The sequence below is a fragment of the Orbicella faveolata genome, unplaced genomic scaffold, assembly GCF_042242905.1.
Source record: "Orbicella faveolata isolate gen_17 unplaced genomic scaffold, um_ofav_v1 contig_26, whole genome shotgun sequence".
Taxonomy (NCBI): Eukaryota; Metazoa; Cnidaria; class Anthozoa; order Scleractinia; family Merulinidae; genus Orbicella; species Orbicella faveolata.
This window is the reverse complement of record NW_028301554.1, coordinates 6414467-6435000: the sequence shown is the minus strand read 5'-3', so window position 1 is coordinate 6435000 and position 20534 is coordinate 6414467. Positions and strand designations below refer to the sequence as shown.

At 39.5% G+C, this 20534-nt stretch overlaps 1 protein-coding gene, 1 long non-coding RNA gene and 1 pseudogene across 2 annotated transcripts in view; 1 reads left to right on the top strand and 2 right to left on the bottom strand.

The window, feature by feature from the left end:
* LOC149107842 (uncharacterized) overlaps positions 1–14347 on the top strand; it is a 20890-nt gene extending 6543 nt beyond the window's left edge. Inside the window, exons 2-4 of the long non-coding RNA XR_016209155.1 lie at positions 5283–5412; positions 5512–5569; positions 11481–14347. This is a non-coding gene — a long non-coding RNA (uncharacterized LOC149107842). The remainder of the gene's footprint in view (positions 1–5282; positions 5413–5511; positions 5570–11480) is intronic.
* LOC149107843 (adenosine receptor A3-like) lies at positions 989–2007 on the bottom strand (annotated as a pseudogene).
* A 3921-nt stretch (positions 14348–18268) lies between the features above and the next one.
* On the bottom strand, positions 18269–19184 carry LOC149107841 (trace amine-associated receptor 13c-like). Its single transcript, XM_089296337.1, has one exon. The coding sequence runs from the start codon at positions 19167–19169 to the stop codon at positions 18369–18371; it is 801 nt and encodes a 266-aa protein (XP_089152463.1). The 5' UTR covers positions 19170–19184; the 3' UTR covers positions 18269–18368.
* Between the last annotated feature and the right edge of the window lie 1350 nt (positions 19185–20534).

The window sequence follows — 20534 nt, the reverse complement described above, 5'->3', positions numbered from 1 at the left end:
TGAATAGTAGTTTACATGTTACGTGGTCCTGAGCCAAGTTAAATATTCCTTGTAGTTTAGTTGTGGTTAGAGGCGGTGCTCAAACGGAGTTAAGGTTATTCCTCAGATCGAATTGCATTGCGCATCCCTACTACGCACGATTTTTGCGTCATTAGCGCGCGCTCACGAGCGCGTGCACATACACAACATATACAAAATGGTGGCTATTGTTAAACCAAACTATTTTTTATTTAGATTGAATGCAGGGATCACCTTTTTTGGTCTTTGAACGGTAAGACAATTCTGATGGGTGCATCTTGTTCCTCGGATACTTGTTGTTTAGAACACACATTCTCAGTAACTTTCATTTCAATAAAATGTCTGATGGTGTTCTCTAAAAGGGTTTTGGGATAATGCAGGCGAGCAAAAACCATTTTAAGACGTTCACATTCTTGATGGAAAAACTGCCAATTCGAGGAGAGTTTGAACTCACGGTTTAACATTGTCTTCAGTAGAGAATGTTTATACCTTATGTCAACATGGCTTTGGTATAAACATTCTCTACTAAGGACAATGTTAAACCGTGCGTTCAAACTCTCCTCGAATTGGCAGTTCTTCCATCAAGAAGCTATTTACTTAATTATTTCTTGCATCGTAAATATCTTAGAGTTTTAGTCAGTGTCTCAGTAGCATTCCTATAATCGATTGTATATGTTTGGGCGTATGCAAAAATTTTACTTCATTTACAACTTGAAAATAACCGTCGAATGGTCGAAACGTCGTTGCTTTTTAACGTTAACTTTAAGCAAAATTTAAATGCTCTTGAAATAAGCAGCCAACAGGTAAAGTTCGAAAAAAAACTTTATTGCGAGTTCTATTTCAATGAAATTACCTTAAGAGACAAAATATGCGTGTAAACAAATTTATTTAGGACGCTTCCCTGATCACGGAACATATGCTTCGCTTTACAATTCAAGAGCGTCTAATCTACAACATCAACTCAGAGTTTCTAAAGTTTGGTATCCAGAAATTCTTGATTAAACTTCAGCTGTAGGAGACTGTTGTCTGTTCGTAAAGTTCTGAGCTCTGTCTCCGGAGTCTTGTTACTTCTTCTATTAATATTAACCATGTTTGGCGCCGCTGGTTTTCTTAAACAGCACAAAACCAGGGCTTTTCTAAACTCAGGTATTCTAATGCGTACACAACTGGATTTGCAAACGAATTGGAGTAATTTATAACGTTCACCAAGGCATAAAATTTCCACGGTATTTGGACATCATACACGAAAATTAAACACTTGAAAGTGACTAAAGCGATCCAGGACAGCAAAGCAAGAATAGACACAAATAGCAAGGTCTTTGTTAAGCGTTTGTTTCTCGAGTCTCTCTTTTGCTCTTGTGAAGCGACATTTCCGTGTCGAAACTTTCTCCAAATGCCGATGTTACAGCCACATATGATGAATGTTATAATCAAGACGTATGGCATCCAATAATACATATAATGTTTGAATGAAAACAAGAGATGTGTTGCACTGAAGAGGGCCGCGATAAGGAGAGTCAGTGCCCACACAGTAAAAATAATAATACGGTATGCTCGCTTTGGCAGTGTTCGGTGCTTAAACGGTCAGTAAATTGCGTAAAATCTCTCACCAGATATGAAAGCTGCAGAAATTAAGGACAAATTCGAGAAAAAGATATCAATGATCGCGTAGAAAATGGACAAAGACATCGACGAACCACCGTTCCAAAGTTGAAAACTGCTCCCAAAACTGTAAATGTAGATAGGTAGCGACAGAATTCCTAACATCAGGTCAGCAAACGCCATTTTGATGACTAGAAACAAACTTCTCTTACGAAGTCTCCTGTCTGCTGCAAACAGAATAATGGTGAGCAAGTTTCCTACAACAATAAATACAAATGTCAAAATAAATGCGGTGCACAATGCGATGCTTTCTGCCTTGGAAGGATCAATTCTTGATGAACCAGTCGCGTTCTGTGAGCTATTCGTAGCTGCCTCTGTTCTCATCATATTTTGGTTTCACTGAACGATTGAAACGTCGATTAAACTTTACCGATAATAACGTATCGTTACTTGATGGGAAAAATAGGAGTTCTCCAAACCGCAATAGATGAGAAAGAGTAGCAGTGACAGATCATGACCAAATTTGTAGTTTTTTGACCGTTTTAAGGCCAATCATCGTGGACTAATCTTTCACATGACATGTCTCAGTTGACTTTACACTGACGCAACTTGTCAAGACTTTATAGACACCCATGTGCAACTTAATACGTCTGCGAGCGTGTTATGACTGCAATGTTTACCGGCTTCAACACGGACATGAGGTTGACACTACGGTCTTTCTGCGAAAAGAAAACGACACAGGGACTTCAAGATAGGTCCTCAATTCGTGCATTTTGGGCTTGATAGTTATTCCAAATATTATTGATCACTTGTTAGAATTGTGTTATTTCGGTCGCTAATAATGAGCATAGATTGTAACGCAGGCAGATCAGATAAACGTGACAGGAACAAAGAATTAGCAACGGCAGGGTTCTTTTCTGTACGTGACTGCAAATTGCGCCCATGAAATAAAAGCCTTACTTATTTCCCCACTTCATCATTTTATCATCATTTTAATCGTTTTTTGTGACAAACGTCATTATGAAATGCTTAAAACGCTTAAGATCGGTTGTTTTGTTTTTTCGTTACAAAAATAAAACAAAACAAAAGAGTAGTCGTGTTAGTTTGAAAGACGCGAGAGAAAAATATTTTTCAGAAAGATTTTTTAATGATTGCCTTAAATCGTGACTAAGTTGCGTCATCCATCGCGAAGCTTATGTCATGTTCCTCAAATTTGAAAAGTTGATCAACACAGAAACATCTGCTGTTTTTTTCCCCTTGTTTTTAAGTAAAGGTTTCAGATGATGGTTGGGTTGTTTTGCTTCATTTTATTTCCTTAAAACAGTGAATGAGTAAGCTTGTTATTCATATACTCCATGGTGGTTTTACGGAAAAGTTTGTAAAGAACTGACGGTTATCTCAAACGTGTGTAAATAGTTCCCTTTAATAAAAATGTATAATTAATTTCCCAAAACATTAAACAGGAAGTTGATTGTAAAAAAGACCTCGCAGCATCGACCAATCGATCGATAAAGGTTATGAGTTTTGTATTGAAAGTGAAAATTTACAGCGCTATACCTAAAATATTTCGAGCGTGAACTTTGCTTGCCTGGCTGGCTTTCAAGCAATATAGTACGGGGACCGACCCTTTCCGAAAACGATCGACATCTCTGTATGTGAGATGAACGTATAAGGCGCGATTCTTGCTAAAACGTTCTTCGCAAAACACCGCAGTCTGTCACGAAGAGCGAGCAACGTCCCGTTTCTCGTCCCCAGTTTCCACGGTCTACGCATGGAACCCCTGGGACCATGACCCCCTTTTGGCGACCAAAACGCTTGCATTTTATGACTCGGGCTTTCCTACGGAAGCCCGAGTAATAATAAATTACAACTTTGAGAACGTTTGTTATGTGAAAGCAACGTGTAAGTGCTGTATCGGGGATGCCTTCAATTTTCAAACGTGTCGAGGAAACAGCTAATACCCAAAGCCGAAGGAGTTAACAATGTTTGACGGCATCAATTGACATGCAGTCACCTTTTTCCTTAATATACGCCAATCATTAAAGATAAACTTGGAATGAAATTTCAATGTTACACAGTGTGCTGAACTTGTTCTTGGGCTAGTAATTGTCCTTTTAGCGACTTAGGAACACGCTCCTAGCCTAACTAGCCAAGCGAAAAAAAAAAAAAACGCAAAATACATACAATACATTTAGGTCGTGTTCTATTGGGATTAACGGTTTCTGGCTGGTCGGTTTTTTCGTTTTCTATTTGGGGAAAACCGTTTTTGGCTGGTTTGGTTGATCAAGGCTTTTTGAACCGGCTTCAAACCAGGTTGAAACAGTTCAAAAAGCATTTCGTGATTGTGCCGCGTGATTGTAGCTCGCGTGAGGACTGTTCCCAGAAGTTACCGCGTTTCAACCGGAAATGGTTAGAAAAGTGATCTATTGAGAAACGTCAACCGTATCAACCCAAATTAAACCGGTTTCAGTCGAAACGGTTGATCCCAATAGAACACGACCTTATATTATACTAAGTATAAGGTAATGTGGCATGGTAATAAAATCTGAGTTATGTTGGGAAAGTAATCCTTTCATTTTGTATTAAGTATATTAGTCAGTAGTTTCACTAGCAACCTCCGTGGCTTCCTTTGGTGTTGATATATGGAATCCCAAGAATGTGGGTTCCTAATCCACTCATGAAAAATCTCGTGATCAGTGGGTAAAAAGAAAAAAAAAATGTATGCAAGGGTGGGAATGTGTATGGATGTAAATAAAATAGACAAAAGATTAGCGTTTAGGTTAGTGGTAAAATTGAGGGAGGGACCTCTGCAACAAAGCAAACTCCAGCTCAATTGTGGTGAAGAAATGAAATGTACAATCAGACTCAGTTCGCGCTAAAGTCTTTGTCTAACTTATGCAAATTAGAAACTCTGAACTCTTAGTTACTCTTGAAATCGCATATTTAATTAGTTTCCCTTGACAATGGCGCCAAGATGTCGCCGAAACGTCGGATTTATCTATCGTTAGTTTTTACCTGTATATGTTTATCTAAATCATTGTTGATTAGAATTAAAATTAGATAAAATAAAATAAATAAATAAATAAAATATGATAAAAAATAAATTAACAGAAAACAAAACATTTGCAGAATTAAGAAAAATTGAGTGAAAGATAGCGCACTAAATGCTGGAGGTTTGATGAAGGGTATGGTAGAAATACTTTAGGGGTTTGCATGGGTCCCTCGAGGTGGGGTAATAAATCTTTATGAGGGTAAGGGTAGGAGAATTTTTCTCTACACGGAAAACAGCAATTTAAAAGGTAATTATGGTGGTTGTTGTGTTATGGTTATTTTGATTTAACGGGGTTAGCCCTATAGGTTTGTTTTAGTTGTGTATAAAAGGCGTGAATATGTAAAATAGGGTATTATAGTCTGGGTAGTGGGCGTATATTATGTCAAAATTGTTAGAGAGGGTGAGTTTCGTGTATGAGGGACAGCTTATTTGGTCAGTTAGTTGTTATTATTATCGTTCTTGTCCATCAGCATAATGAAAAAAGCATAGTTACCAGTGTTGTGCATAATTTAATATAACTGATACAGATTGCAGTCAACAAGACTGTTCCATGTATGCAAATTTATAAACGATTATTGGTTAATTGAATCTATTTTTTTTCTCCATTCAGATAAAGCCATTGACCATGGTGAATGTCAAAATAGAACCAGATGTTGGCTTTAGAAGTGAGGTTTAGCACAATGAAGTCAATTTGCCTCGCTCTCTTTTCTCCTTTCAAATGTGAAGCCCAATGTTGAGAGGTCAGAACCCATTTTGCTATTAATTCTGGTGGACAGCCGTTGCCAATGAAAAATAACATAAGTTGGAAAGACTCATTTTCTCTTGTTGGTTTCTTCCAGAAAAGTTGCTGAATGTTGGTGGACCAGGTTAGGATGGGGTAGAAGACATCTCCATTAAGTGAGTGGAAAAGTTGCAGGCGTTCATTAGTAATATGTTGTCTTGATTGTTGCCATATGCGGTTGTTAAAAGGCTGTTAAGTTGGGATGTGATCTAGTTCCATGAGAGGTTAAGTTGTTGTAGCTGTACAAAAGGTAAAAGGGTATTAACAGGCAGGGTAAGAAACTTTTAGCCAAGGGTTAATTTTGCTTGAAGGTCGTGGTAAAAATTTTCTTGATGTCAGGTATTTTCTTAAGTGTGGCGCATTTTTCCAAGTGTGAGCATTTTCTTAAGTGTGGCGCATTTTCCAAGTGTGGCGCATTTTCCTAAGTGTGGCGTATTTATCCACTTGAGGCGCATTTATCCAAGTGTGGCGCATTTATCGAAGTGTACCGAATTTTCTTAAGTGTGGCGCATTTTTCCAAGTGTGAGCATTTTCTTAAGTGTGGCCCATTTTTCCAAGTGTGGCGCATTTTCCTAAGTGTAGCGTATTTATCGACTTGAGGCGCATTTATCCAAGTGTGGCGCATTTTCTTAAGTGTGGCGCATTTTTCCAAGTGTGCCAGATTTTTTTAAGTGTGGCACATTTTTCCAAGTGTGCCGAATTTTCTTAAGTGTGGCGTATTTTTCCAAGTGTGCCGCATTTTCTTAAGTGTGGCGCATTTTTCCAAGTCTGGTGCATTTTCTTAAGTGTGGCGCATTTATCCACATGAGGCGCATTTATCCAAGTGTGGCGCATCTTTTTAAGTGTGGCGCATCTTTCCAAGTGTGCCAGATTTTTTTAAGTGTGGCACATTTTTCTAATTGTACCGAATTTTCTTAATTGTGGCGCATTTTTCCAAGTGTGCCGCATTTTCTTAAGTGTGGCGCATTTTTCCAAGTGTGGGGCATTTTCTTAAGTGTGGCGTATTTTTTCAACGTGTGGCGCATGTTTCCAGGTGTGCCGCATTTTTCCAAATTTGCTGCATTTTCTTAAGTGAGGCGCATTTATCCATGTGAGGCGCATTTATCGAAGTGTGCCGCCTTTTCTTAAGTGTGGCGCATTTTTCCAAGTGTGCCATATTTTTTTAAGTGTGGCACATTTTTCCAAGTGTGGGGCATTTTCTTGAGTGTGGCGTATTTTTTTAAAGTGTGGCGCATGTTTCCAGGTGTGGCGCATTTTTCCAAGTGTGCTGCATTTTCTTAAGTAAGGCGCATTTATCCATGTGAGGCGCATTTATCGAAGTGTGCCGCATTTTTTTAAGTGTGGCGCATTTTTCCAAGTGTGCCAGATTTTTTTAAGTGTGGCACATTTTTCCAAGTGTGCCGAATTTTCTTAAGTGTGGCGTATTTTTCCAAGTGTGCCGCATTTTCTTAAGTGTGGCGCATTTTTCCAAGTCTGGTGCATTTTCTTAAGTGTGGCGCATTTTTCCACATGAGGCGCATTTATCCAAGTGTGGCGCATCTTTCCAAGTGTGCCAGATTTTTTTAAGTGTGGCACATTTTTCTAATTGTACCGAATTTTCTTAATTGTGGCGCATTTTTCCAAGTGTGCCGCATTTTCTTAAGTGTGGCGCATTTTTCCAAGTGTGGGGCATTTTCTTGAGTGTGGCGTATTTTTTTAAAGTGTGGCGCATGTTTCCAGGTGTGGCGCATTTTTCCAAGTGTGCTGCATTTTCTTACGTGTGGCGTATTTATCCACCTGGGGCGCATTTATCGAAGTGTGCCGCATTTTCTTAATTGCGGCGCATTTTTCCAAGTGTGCCAGATTCTTTTAAGTGTGCCGCAATTTTCCAAGTGTGCCAGATTTTTTTAAGTGTGAGACATTTTTCCAAGTGTGGGGCATTTTCTTGAGTGTGGCGTATTTTTTCAACGTGTGGCGCATGTTTCCAGGTGTGCCGCATTTTTCCAAGTGTGCTGCATTTTCTTAAGTGTGGTGCATTTATCCCCGTGAGGCGCATTTGTCGAAGTGTGCCGCATTTTCTTAAGTGTGGCGCATTTTTCCAAGTGTGCCAGATTTTTGTAAGTGTGGCACATTTTTCCAAGTGTGCCGTATTTTCTTAAGTGTGGCGCATTTTTTCGAAGTGTGGCGCATGTTTCCAGGTGTGCCGCATTTTTCCAAGTGTGCTGCATTTTCTTAAGTGTGGTGCATTTATCCCCGTGAGGCGCATTTGTCGAAGTGTGCCGCATTTTCTTAAGTGTGGCACATTTTTCCAAGTGTGCCGTATTTTCTTAAGTGTGGCGCATTTTTTCGAAGTGTGGCGCATGTTTCCAGGTGTGCCGCATTTTTCCAAGTGTGCTGCATTTTCTTAAGTGTGGTGCATTTTTCCCCGTGAGGCGCATTTGTCGAAGTGTGCCGCATTTTCTTAAGTGTGGCGCATTTTTCCAAGTGTGCCAGATTTTTCTAAGTGTGGCGCATTTTTCCAAGTGTGCAAGATTTTGTTAAGTGTTGCACATTCTTCCAAGTCTCGCGCATTTTCTTAAGTGTGGCGCATTTTTTCAAAGTGTGGCGAGTGTTTCCAGGTGTGCCGCATTTTCTTAAATGAGGCGCATTTATCCGAGTGTGCCGCATATTTTTTTTTTAGTGTGGCTCATATTTTCAAGTGTACCGCATTTTCTTAAGTGTGGCGCATTTTTCCAAGTGTGCAAGATTTTTTTAAGTGTGGCGCATTTTTCCAAGTGTGCAAGATTTTTTTAAGTGTGGCACATTCTTCCAAGTGTGGGGCATTTTCTTAAGTGTGGCGCATTTTTTCAAAGTGTGGCGCATGTTTCCAGGTGCGCCGCATTTTTCAAAGTGTGCCGCATTTTCTTAAACGAGGCGCATTTTTCCAAGTGTGCCGCATTTTTCCAAGTGTGCCGCATTTTCTTAAGTGTGGGGCATTTTTCCAAGTGTGCCGCATTTTCTTAAGCGTGGCGCATTTTTCCAATTGTGCGCATTTTCTTAAGTGTGGCGCATATTTCCAATTGTGCCGCATTTTTTAAGTGTGGCACATTTTTCCAAGTGTGGGGCATTTTCTTGAGTTTGGCGCATCTTTCCAAGTGTGCCAGATTTTTTTAAGTGTGGCAATTTTTTCCAATTCTACCGCATTTTCTTAAGTGTGGCGCATTTATCCACGTGAGGCGCATTTATCGAAGTGTGCCTCATTTTCCAAGTGTGTCAGATTTTTTTTAAGTGTGGCGCATTTTTTTAAGTGTGGGGCATTTTCTTGAGTGTGGCGCATTTTTTCAACGTGTGGCGCATGTTTCCAGGTGTGCCGCATTTTTCCAAGTGTGCTGCATTTTCTTAAGTGTGGCGTATTTATCCACGTGAGGCGCATTTATCGAAGTGTGCCGCATTTTCTTAAGTGTGACGCATTTTTCCAAGTGTGCCATATTTTTTTAAGTTTGGCACATTTTTCCAAGTGTGGGGCATTTTCTTAAGTTTGGCGTATTTTTTCAAAGTGTGGCGCATGTTTCGAGATGTGCCGCATTTTTCCAAGTGTGCTGCATTTTTTTAAGTGTGGCGCATTTATCCACGTGGGTTGCATTTATCGAAATGTGCTGCATTTTCTTAATTGCGGCGCATTTTTCCAAGTGTGCCAGATTTGTTTAAGTGTGGCGCATTTTTCCAAGTGTGCCAGATTCTTTTAAGTGTGGCACATTTTTCCAAGTGTGCCGCATTTTCTTAAGTGTGGCGCATTTTTTCGAAGTGTGGCGCATTTTTTCGAAGTGTGGCGCATGTTTCCAGGTGTGCCGCATTTTTCCAAGTGTGTTGCATTTTCTTAAGTGTGGTGCATTTATCCCCGTGAGGCGCATTTGTCGAAGTGTGCCGCATTTTCTTAAGTGTGGCGCATTTTTCCAAGTGTGCCAGATTCTTTTAAGTGTGCCGCATTTTTCCAAGTGTGCAAGATTATTTTAAGTGTGGCACATTCTTCCAAGTGTGGGGCATTTTCTTAAGTGTGGCGCATTTTTTCAAAGTGTGGCGCATGTTTCCAGGTGTGCCGCATTTTTCAAAGTGTGCCGCATTTTCTTAAATGAGGCGCATTTTTCCGGGTGTGCCGCATATTTTTTTTTTAGTGTGGCTCATATTTTCAAGTGTGCCGCATTTTCTTAAGTGTGGCGCATTTTTCCAAGTTTGCAAGATTTGTTTAAGTGTGGCGCATTTTTCCAAGTGTGGGGCATTTTGTCAAGTGTGCCGCATTTTCTTAAGTGTGGCGCATTTTTCCAAGTGTGCAAGATTTTTTTAAGTGTGGCACATTCTTCCAAGTGTGGGGCATTTTCTTAAGTGTGGCGCATTTTTTCAAAGTGTGGCGCATGTTTCCAGGTGCGCGGCATTTTTCAAAGTGTGCCGCATTTTCTTAAATGAGGCGCATTTATCCGAGTGTGCCGCATATTTTTTTTTAGTGTGGCTCATATTTTCAAGTGTGCCGCATTTTCTTAAGTGTGGCGCATTTTTCCAAATGTGGCGCATTTTTCCAAGTGTGCCGCATTTTCTTAAGTGTGGGGCATTTTTCCAAGTGTGCCGCATTTTCTTAAGTGTGGCGCATTTTTCCAATTGTGCGCATTTTCTTAAGTGTGGCGCATATTTCCAATTGTGGCGCATTTTTTAAGTGTGGCGCATTTTTGCGAGTATGCCGCATTTTCTTAAGTGTGGCGCATTTTTCCAAGTATGCCACATTTTTTTCAGTGTGGCGCATTTTTCCAAGTGTGTCGCATTTTTCCACGAGTGGCGTATTTTCTTAACTGTGGCGCATTTTTCTAAGTGTGGGGTATTTTCTTAAGTGTGGCGCATTTATCCACGTTAGGCGCATTTATCCAAGTGTGGCGCATTTTCTTAGGTGTGGCGCATTTTTTCAAATGTTGTGCATATTTAGTTTTAGGTCTGAAGGTTGGTCGGAAAATTTTCCCTTTATTTTGGACAAAAATAAATCTTAGGTTAGGTTAAGGGTTTGGGAGCAGGGTAAATAGATTTGTTAGGGTTATTTTCAGGTAAGGGCTAAGAGAAAATCCTCTTTAGGGTTAGGTTAGGGCCAAAGGGTTGGGTAGAAAATTCCCTTGGGATAAGTTTAAAATTTAAAGGAATTGTAAGACATTAAAGGACAAATTCTTCTTGGGACTATGTAGTATAAGCTTAGAAAGTTGGGTGGGATGGTGCGAAGAGGGTGGGAAAATAATAAAGAAGGTATCTGAAGGGGAAAAAATATTGGGGTTCGGGTTACCTCGTTTAGTGGTCAGGAAATAGTTTAAAAGGGAAAATATTGTAGAAGGGTAAAGGGTAGAGATAGAAAGGAAACATTGTCATTTATATTTTCGTTCTTAAATGGTGATTGCAGGAAATGTGATGATATTTGCTTGGGCACATAAATAGAAAGGAACTATTTTTCATTTCAATTTTCGTTCTTAAAGGGACACAATCAGCTTTGGGACCGCGCTAACCTGGACACTAGTTTTCTCACCTTGAAAAAAGTTTACCTCAACCTGAAATCAAAGGACATCCGCTTTAATCTTCACAGTGTTTTGCTTGATTTTCAATCGTTTACTGAATAGCCTGTTTTGAGTGTGCTTTTGCTCATTCTATGATGCTATTTTTATCATATTTGGCTAAAAACAGTATGGATCGCGTCTCTGTGATATGCAAATTAGCTATGAAATGGCATCTAATGCGCAGGTGCTCCAGCTGACTGTGTCCCTTTAAATGTAGGTTGTAGTAAGTGTAATAATATTTGCCTGGGAATATATTGAAAAAGAGGGCAAGGTAAAATCCGGTTTATGGTTAGTTTATTGATAAGGGGTTGATGGTGGGGAAGGGGTTGTGTTGTCTGTCTTGGGGATCTGGGACCGGTATCAAAAGTAAATATTGTAGAGGGAGAATATAGAAAAATTAAAATCTTTTTCGCACTAGAGGTTTAAAATTGGGAATAATGTAATTCCTGTACATATTAATATGAGCAAATTGTATTATTTTTTATTAAAGGAGTTGGATTGAGGTGTAGAGGTCGAGGAAACGAAGTATCAACAGGAGCCATAATCGGGGACGGAGACCGTAAGCGCGCGCCATTTCTAGTATTGGGCTTGTCCCCATGATATGGGACAATAATTCTATTTTTAGAACAAATTGCGCCATCGCCTGCGGCACACGCGCGTACATGCTGCGAGGATTTTTGCGGATGTCGCGCGGGGGAAAAGGCGTCCGAAATTCCCGAAATTTTTCATGTTTTTGGCCCACAACTCAACGCGTTTACGTCTGTTGGAATTTTGCTTAAGTATTTTCGTCGTAAGCTGCTCCAGTTTGAGTGAAGTAAGACAGTGTCGAATTTTAGGTATGTTCCGCTGTAAGCTTACATATATCGCTGACCAAGTTGTGTTCCGACGGATGCTTCTTTTACATGAGCTGTACATTACTCCACTTTAAATTTCACATATGTTGAAGATTAACAGCTTTTCCATTACACACCAAAAAACTAGCTGGATATATTTAGATATAGCAGAGCTTCAGGACTTCATAGTTTCCTAGCTCCTCTTGCCACACGCTTGCGAGGAATTTGTCAGTCTATCGCGACCGAAAAGTAAAACAAAATAATTGCTAGTTTGAGTTTCGCTTGAATTGTAAGCAACGCTTGATGTTTCATCAAGGCCCAATAACTTTACGTCCGTAGATACTGCTCAGTTTTATTCGTGTAAAAATCCAGTAAATTCTCTGTTGTCGATGAATGAGAGCGCCCGCCGATGCGTGTTTTGTACAGTCAGTAAACATGACAAATTGTACTTCCACCGCACTTTCGTGTGAAAGCGTACATCGAACTCCAACAATAACTCTATAGTTTTTAAATATGTTTAAGATTGATAAATGTTTGAGAACATATTAAAAGCTAAACTGAAAATATGTGAATAAAGCAGAAATAATCAGCAAAGTTACGATAACGCTTTCTTTAATCAACTTGGAATAACGATTTCGATTTTGTTGATCGAGTTATCAAAACTCCTTGTCTATTTTCATTTTCGCAGTGTAAAACTTCACTATGCTTATGTTGAAGAAAGACACATGATGTTAGTAGCCTTTTTTGCGTTCGTGAAATTTGTTACAGCAGCTCAGCACAAAAGATAACGAAAGAAATCTTTGTCAAGATTTGTTGACAATTGAAAACACCGACTCGGACTTGAAAGTGCACGAACTGCACTATGCAAATGAGCTAATTGCACACGTCAGACTCTCCTTTCAAAAACTTTTGCAAACCCACCAAACAAGCAGAAACAATAAGAAACCGTCAAAACAGGTTTTGGTTATGATGAACCATTGTCTGAGAAACTCACAAATTAACTCGATACCAGAGTAGAGAGTTTTCTTGCTATATTCTTAAGTCAGAACAAACGCAAAAACATACGCGTAAGCTTACAACCAGCGTGAGCAGATCTTATTATTCATTCCCAGCGCGAGATTGAAGTCTTGATTTCGACCCCGAAAAACCCACCTTTTCCGTTAGCTCAGAGCATAAAACTACATATAAGGGCCCTGGTTCGTATTCCCTGCCTTATTCCCTGCTATCGCTGTGAAAAATACGCAAGAGAATCTCTCAACTCTCACCATTTGATCAGGCAACGTGACAACATCCACGCGAGAGCCCCCGACATGTGCGTGAATCCGCGCGGATATATGACGTCAGGATGGCGCAATTTGTTCTAAAAATAGAAAAATTGTCCCATATCATAGGTACGCGCGAATCCCGAGACTTTCGGTCTCCGTCCCCGATTATGGCTCCTGGTATCAACAAAAGGTTCAAGACTGATAGAGATGGAGAGAAATGGAAACCATCCGGCCGGGCAAAGGAAAGAAGGATGCATCGGCACCAAGGCTCCTAACGGTTGTGAGTCGTCAGGGGCAAAGCACAACTGAGCGAGGATGTTTTTAACCTGGTACCAGGTCAATGCCCGACATCCTCGTGCCGAGTGATTGAAGAAAAGAAACGTTGAGGCAACGGAGATTACGGAAGAATAATGAGAGAAAAATGTATGAAAAGGAAAAAATGATAATAAAACTGGGCGTATGAGAGGATGGATGTTAGAAAAGTATGCTGTATCAGCGATAGAATAATAAAAAGGGGCTGGGGAAGGGACGAAAAAACAAAGTAACAATTTTGGGGAATGTGTGTTACGAAAAATAAATAGGAAAGAAGTTTAAAACTTGTTAGTGGGAAAAAAGGATAAACAAAAAATACCTTGTGTGGAATGTAGTTTCCTTCATCTTACTACTTTCAAATATTCCAACGAAACTTTGACGAAAAAAAATGTTTTTTTCGCAAGTCGCCAAGTGGTTTGCGAGGCGTAAAAGTTTTTCCACAAGATCACGCCATCATTGCGTGATCTGTATGACGTAATGTACGACCCTATAGTAATAGTGGTCAGCGGCAGCCATTTCGAGTGAATTGTTGAACGAAGTGAAGAAAGGCGAGTGTGGAGGGTTTGATTGAAGTTAGAATTTGAAGAAAAACTCGAAGAAAGGCTCTAACGTGGCCAGATGGAGGAATTGATATCCAGGCGGACATTGGTGTATGATGGATGGAGTCAGTTGGTATTACAAGTGGGATTGTTCGTTCTATTTTTGATACTCGTCGAAGGCCAGGTGAATGATGATGGCGCGTACGAAAATGCTGTGAGAGGTAGGTGAGTAGGTCTGCAGAAGTACCATTAAGTAAGATATGATCCACTCAGATGATAAACGAAAGTTTCTGTGAATGCGAGTTAGATGTTGAAAAACAATCCTTTGACTGATCCAAACTGGCTAAGTAGTGAAATTTATGTCCCGGGAAATTTAAAGAAATGGGATTTTGATTTGTAAAGTGGCGGCATGAGAAAACAAAAACAAAAACAAAAACCAAGAAACCGACATGCATAAGGTTTAAAAATATACTTTTAATTCTATGTACAAGTGATATGCAGACTACAAGTAGAAATAAAGTTATATAAATATATTAGAAATGGTTTTCAAAATAAGATTTTCATCTTAACATGTATTAGGAATAGAGGAACATCGTTCCTCTTGCAAGTATTCTTTCGTTAAATAAAGATTTTTTAATAAATTAAGAGTTGTAACCTTATGTGATATCTTTAGTTTTTCTTGTTTAAAAATAAGTTGTATGTTAAAACTGATGTGATCTCTGTAAACTTTTCCTTACTTGAGAAATTATACAATTAAAATATGCATAAGGAGGATAGCTTTTCAGTGCATCATACAAAAAAGTTTTGTTTCTAAATCGAATTTAACTATATTTGATAATTTTTGAATGAAATGAAAATTTTCCTCACTTTTTTAATCCTAAAATATTGAAGTCTATATTTCTCTGATTGGTAATTTTTGATTTTGGGCTTCGGACAAGCGCGCAATAATTTTTTTTCCTGTTTCGAAGTCGGCTAATTCCAATCAAAAATGTGCGACATTCCGCGCGCGGTCAAAATACGCAAATTAGGACCGTTGACGTCATAACTGGTGTGTAAAACCTCCCAGCCATCACAGCAGCCGAGAGAAACAAGCGAAAGAATGGGAAGTTTTGTGTTAACGGAGGGCCCTGTTTGGTGAGCTGTAAAAACACCACTTGCATGGAAGGCATTGCCATACATAAGTTTTCGAAAGACGATGTCAGAAGAGCACGAGGTTTGTGATTTGTTTGGAGACACCAGCCCAAATTCTCTTACTTACATTTATTATATGGCTCTGTCTCACAAGGACTGGGAACTACCAAATTCACGAATTGGATCGGCTGAAATCGATATTGAAAGCGGTCTACAATCATGGACAAAAGTGTTGACCCAGTTGAGCAAAACAAACGCTTCCTATCGGCGTCCTTCCATAATTTCAAAAACATCTTTTTTGTCGATAGCCAAACCCCTCTCTCCCCGTTTTCAATGTTGAAATACGCGCTGTAGATACTGTCACGTGGTTACAACATTGAAAAGGGGAGAGGGGGTCGAAATGTGAAAATTGGAGAGTGAAAAACTCACCCCTTCGACGAAACAGGTCTTTTTCGGGGAGTATCTCAATTGCTTTTGTCCATGATTGTAGATTTTCCTATCTAAACCGGCATCTAGACCGGTAATGTTTTGCGGTGAAATAGATGCAAACTAAAACAAAATCATTGACTATTTTCACGTATCAAGAAAACCGGCTCAACATTGATAACAATAGGCATTGTTATAAGACCTAAAATTGGTCTTATATGGTCATTTTGAACAATGGCGGTATAAGCTTCTAAATGCCCGCGGGAGTTTTTGAAATTTCCGATTACCATACGAGCGCGAAATTTAAACGATCGGAAAGACTGAATGGAAGACAAATTCTCCCGAGGGGAGATGGTATTGGTATAATCCTGTCGGTGCAAATAGTTGCGGTGGGGTGGCTGGTAGGGTGACTGTTGTACACATGTATTTAAAAGTGAAAGTAAAAGCTGCTGACAAGTAAGGCATCTTTTTGCTTTAAAATTGCTCTAACCTGATAAACTCACCACGCGTGGGAGTGAAAGTGAAGTTCGCATTTGGCTAGATTGCGAAAAGGCTTTCTTTCGCTCTAAAACCCATAAGATCAGTGTAAGATGAACGCGACAATGGCGAGCGCGATAATCGAGCGGCAAAGCTGCTCGCTTCGCGCTCCCGCTGTTTCCGCGTTCGACCCACGGATTGAAAACCAGGAGGAGAGACTGCTTTCAGTCGAGCATTCGGCCACAGATTAATAGCTCTTAACAGCGCTTCGAAGCTCGCGCATCTTTCCTCGCCGACCGATTGATGTCCGCAGCGATTTCCAGCGGAAAGAAATCAGGGAACAAATAATTAAAATTACAGACGCGATGTTTTGGGTAGCGTTTCTCCGCTCTTTAATAATTTCCGCTTTACTCTCAACGTATTTTTTGTGAATCACGACTCCACCGTTCTAGATTTGTTTACTAAAATTGTTTACTAAAATGTGTGTGCTCTGCTAAAAAGTTAAAACTCTTCGATACCTTATTTCATTTCCAGACTGATAGTTGTTCTACAGAAAAGATCACACCTTCGTTTGCTGCGAGCTTGATTGAAAACAACGGCGCTCTTTCACAACTAAAAAGTCACACCTCGTTTATAAAGTGCCGCGCGCTCGACTGAAAACAGTTGAGTCAAAATCTGGACGCTCCGCGAACACTCAAAAAATTGAAAACGAATAACTTCCATGACGATTGCCAGGTTTCAGAGAAAGATTTATACGCGCAAAAACAGAACTTCAGTCACGCATTCTTCACTCTAACCACCGCGCGGTCGACTTAATAAAAAGCAGAAAAGTTGTAACGCCGCACGAATGACAGACAAAGAATGCTTTCAGCAGCATACCTATAGCTGGTTTTCACATGACGTCACTAAAATTCGAACTACAAAACTATTGATCTTCCTGAGATTTTTACTTAAATGATGTATAAGAGCAGCTTAAAATTAATATTCATACAAATTTTCGCTCCGAATGGGTTCTTGGTCTTGTGATAAACTACGCTTGAACTTCTAAGCTTTTGCGTGACGCGGTATTTACATGACGGCCTAGAGAGCTGTCATGATGGTTAAAAGAGTGACTTATTTCGGGGAACTTGGCTATCTGAACAGTTCATGTTATAGAAAAAGTATTATTTTAATGTTTTAGAGTTCCTCGAGGGATAAATTTACGCTTTTGTAGCAAAACTCAGTGACAGATGTTTCTGTTAGTTTCCGGCCGCCATGTTGGTGCCCATACGGATGGGCACCAGCATGGCGTCTCCATAAAAATCTCTATAAATTTGGGTAAAAAATTTCTCCGCATATCTCGCATGAGAAAAATTGCTGTGACCAGAATTTTGGCGAAAGTCTTTGCATATTTACCTTCTTTCATTTTCCAGATTCTGGGCTTTATCTATTGACCGGTTTTGATTTATATTGTGATCTATTTTGAATTGCGTGATACTGAAAACCAGCAATTAAAACGAGTCGGAATTAGAATAAAAAGGGATTTAAACTGGGGGTTGTATTTAGAGAGACGTGGTCCGAATGCGACACATGTGGATAATTAGTTTTTGAATTGTGATCACCTCGATGCGCACAGCGGCGGTCAATTTGCCTTGGGGTACACCGGTGAGAATTGACTTTACGAGAGAAAAAATTACGTTGCCCACCCCCAAGTGCAGCTTAATTGTTCTGCCGAAAGTTTTCCGAACAACGGCGACGATTTTGGTTTGGCTTCGGACGAAGTCCCTCAGGGTTACCAAGAACAAAAGGCTATTCATTTTTGCTTAACGTCTGATGTTGAGCCGGAACAATAGACCATTTCTTGATACGTCATCTGACAATATTTATTTCTGAAAGTGCCAAAAAGCCTGATGGGAAAAAAAAAACGGAAAGAAGACGAGCAGACTTTGGCAGAATTAGATTGAGCTCATCGCCGTTGGCAAACAAAATGTCAGTTAGTACAAACCAGTTACATTAAACGAATCAAATTGTCCTTGCTTGTGTCATATAATAAACATCTTAGTAACCGAAATTAGTGAGCCTGTATGGGAGAATCTTGACCTCGGTCGTGTGTACAGACCTCACTGCGTTCGATCTGTACTCACGATCTCAGGTCAAGATTCTCCCATACATACCTCGTGCGCGGTTAATAAGAGCTACGTAATTTTGACCAACTGCAAAATTATTCAGCGGAATAATTATGGGTTAAGAAATCGCACACTAAACATTCCATGTATTACTGTCTTAAACTGGTTGGAAATTTGTTAAATAGTGGTTTATATGTTACATGGTCCTGAACCAAGTTCAAATTTTCTTATAGTTTAGTTGTGGCTTTACAATTCAAGAGCGTATAATCTACATCATCAATTCAGAATTTCTAAACTTTGGTATCCAGAACTTCCTGTTTAAACTTCAGCTGTAGGAGACTGTTGTCTGTTCGTAAAGTTCTGAGCTCTGTCGCCGGAGTCTTGTTACTTCTTCTATTAATATTTACCATGTTTGGGGCAGCCGCTGGTCTTCTTAACCAGCACAAAACCAGGCCTTCTCTAAACTCAGGTATTCTTAATGCGTACACAACTGGATTTGCAAACGAATTGGAGTAATTTGTAACGTTCACCAGATCATAAAACTTCCACGGTATTTGGACATCATACACAGAAATTAAACCGTTCAAAATAACTAAAGGGATCCAGCACAGCAAAGCAAGAATAGACACAAATAGCAAGGTCTTTGTTAAGCGTTTGTTTCGCGAGTCTCTGTTTTGCTGTTGTGAAGCGATATTTCCGCGTCGAAACTTTTTCCAAATGCCGATGTTACTGCCACATATGATGAATGTTATAATCATGACGTATGGCATCCAATAATACATAGAACGTTTTAATGAAAACAAGAGGGCGGTGACGACGACAGTCAGTGCCCACACAGTAAAAATAATAATACGGTATGCTCGCATTGACAGTGTTCGGTGCTTAAACGACCAGTAAATGGCGTAAAATCTCTCACCAGATATGAAAGCTGCAGAAATTAACGACGCCTGCGACAAAAAGGTATCAACGATTGCGTAGAAAATTGACAAAGACATCGACCAACCACCTTTCCAAAGTTCAAAACTGTAATCAACGATGTAAATGTAGAGCGGTAGGGACACAGTTCCTAACATCAGGTCAGCAAACGCCATATTGATGACTGGAAACAAACTTCTCTTACGAAGTCTCCTGGCTACTGCAAACAGAACAACGGTGAGCAAGTTTCCTACAACAATAAATACAAATATCAAAATAAATGCGGCGCACAATGCGATGCCTTCTGCCTTGGAAGGAACAATTCTTGATGGACCAGTCGCGTTCTCTGAGCTATTTGTAGCTGCTTCTGTTCTCATCATATTTCAGTTTCACTGAACGATTGAAACGTCGATTAAACTTTGCCGATAACAACGTATCGTTACTTGATGAGGAAAATAGGAGGTCTGTAAACCGCAAGATACGAGAATGAGGAGCGAGTGACAGATCATGACCAAATTTGTAGCTTTTTGACCGTTTTAAGACCAATCATCGTGGACTTATCTTTCACATGACATGTCTCAGTTGACTTAAAACTGACGCAACCTGTCAAGACATATTTTAAAGAAAAGTTTTAGAATGATTATATTGCCATAATTCGTGACTAAGATGCGTCATCCATCAAGAAGTTTGCATCATGTTCCTCAGATTTGACGGGTTGATCAACACAGAAGCATCTGTTATGTTTTTTTTTTCTCTTGATTTTTAAGTAAAGGTTTCAAATGATGATTAATATGTTTTGCTTCAATTTATTTCCTTAAAACAGTGAATGAGTAAGCTTGTTGTTCATATACTCCATGGTGGTTTTACGGAAAAGTTTGTAAAGACCTGACGGTTATCTCAAAGGTGTGTAAATAGTTCACTTTAATAAAACTGCACAATTAATTTCCCCAAGCATTAAGCAGGAAGTTGATTGTAAAAAATAGTTTGAGAAGGTTAATTTTGACAGAAAGCAAGGTGTAAGTGCTGTATCGTGACGAGGAAACAGCTCATGCGCAAAACCGTGGGCGTTTACCTAACTACGTTTGACGGCACCAAGTGGCACACTGTCAACTTTTTCCTTGATGTACGCCAATTATTAATGGTTAACCAATCAAAAGTCCACAGCTTTTATGAAGTGTTCTTGTTAGACTGAATTTGAATTCTTCAAATGGTTAGAAACTATTGGCTTAAAAAACCCAGTATGAAATATATAAATTTTTGCAAAAAAATGCAATGGAAGTCCTCAATCAAAATAGCCCCCATTTCTGAGGATTTCTGATTATTTAAAATTCCTAATGAGTTTGGTATTCAACTTAACATTAAAGGAATTAGTGCTCGGGTACCGTGAAAAACGGTAGTACATTTGTTTAAATTTACATGGAAACGTCACAGAACTGCATCTTGAGACAGGTTCTTACTTAAATTCTGGGGATATTGTGAATTTTCATCTGCACTTCCGCGGATTTGTAAGTCTCACTCTATTTTATTTTATTAGCCAATTA

Coding starts and splice junctions, on each gene's coding strand:
- LOC149107841 (XM_089296337.1), bottom strand. CDS start 19,169: ATGGCGTTTGCTGACCTGATGTTAGGAACTGTGTCCCTACCGCTCTAC.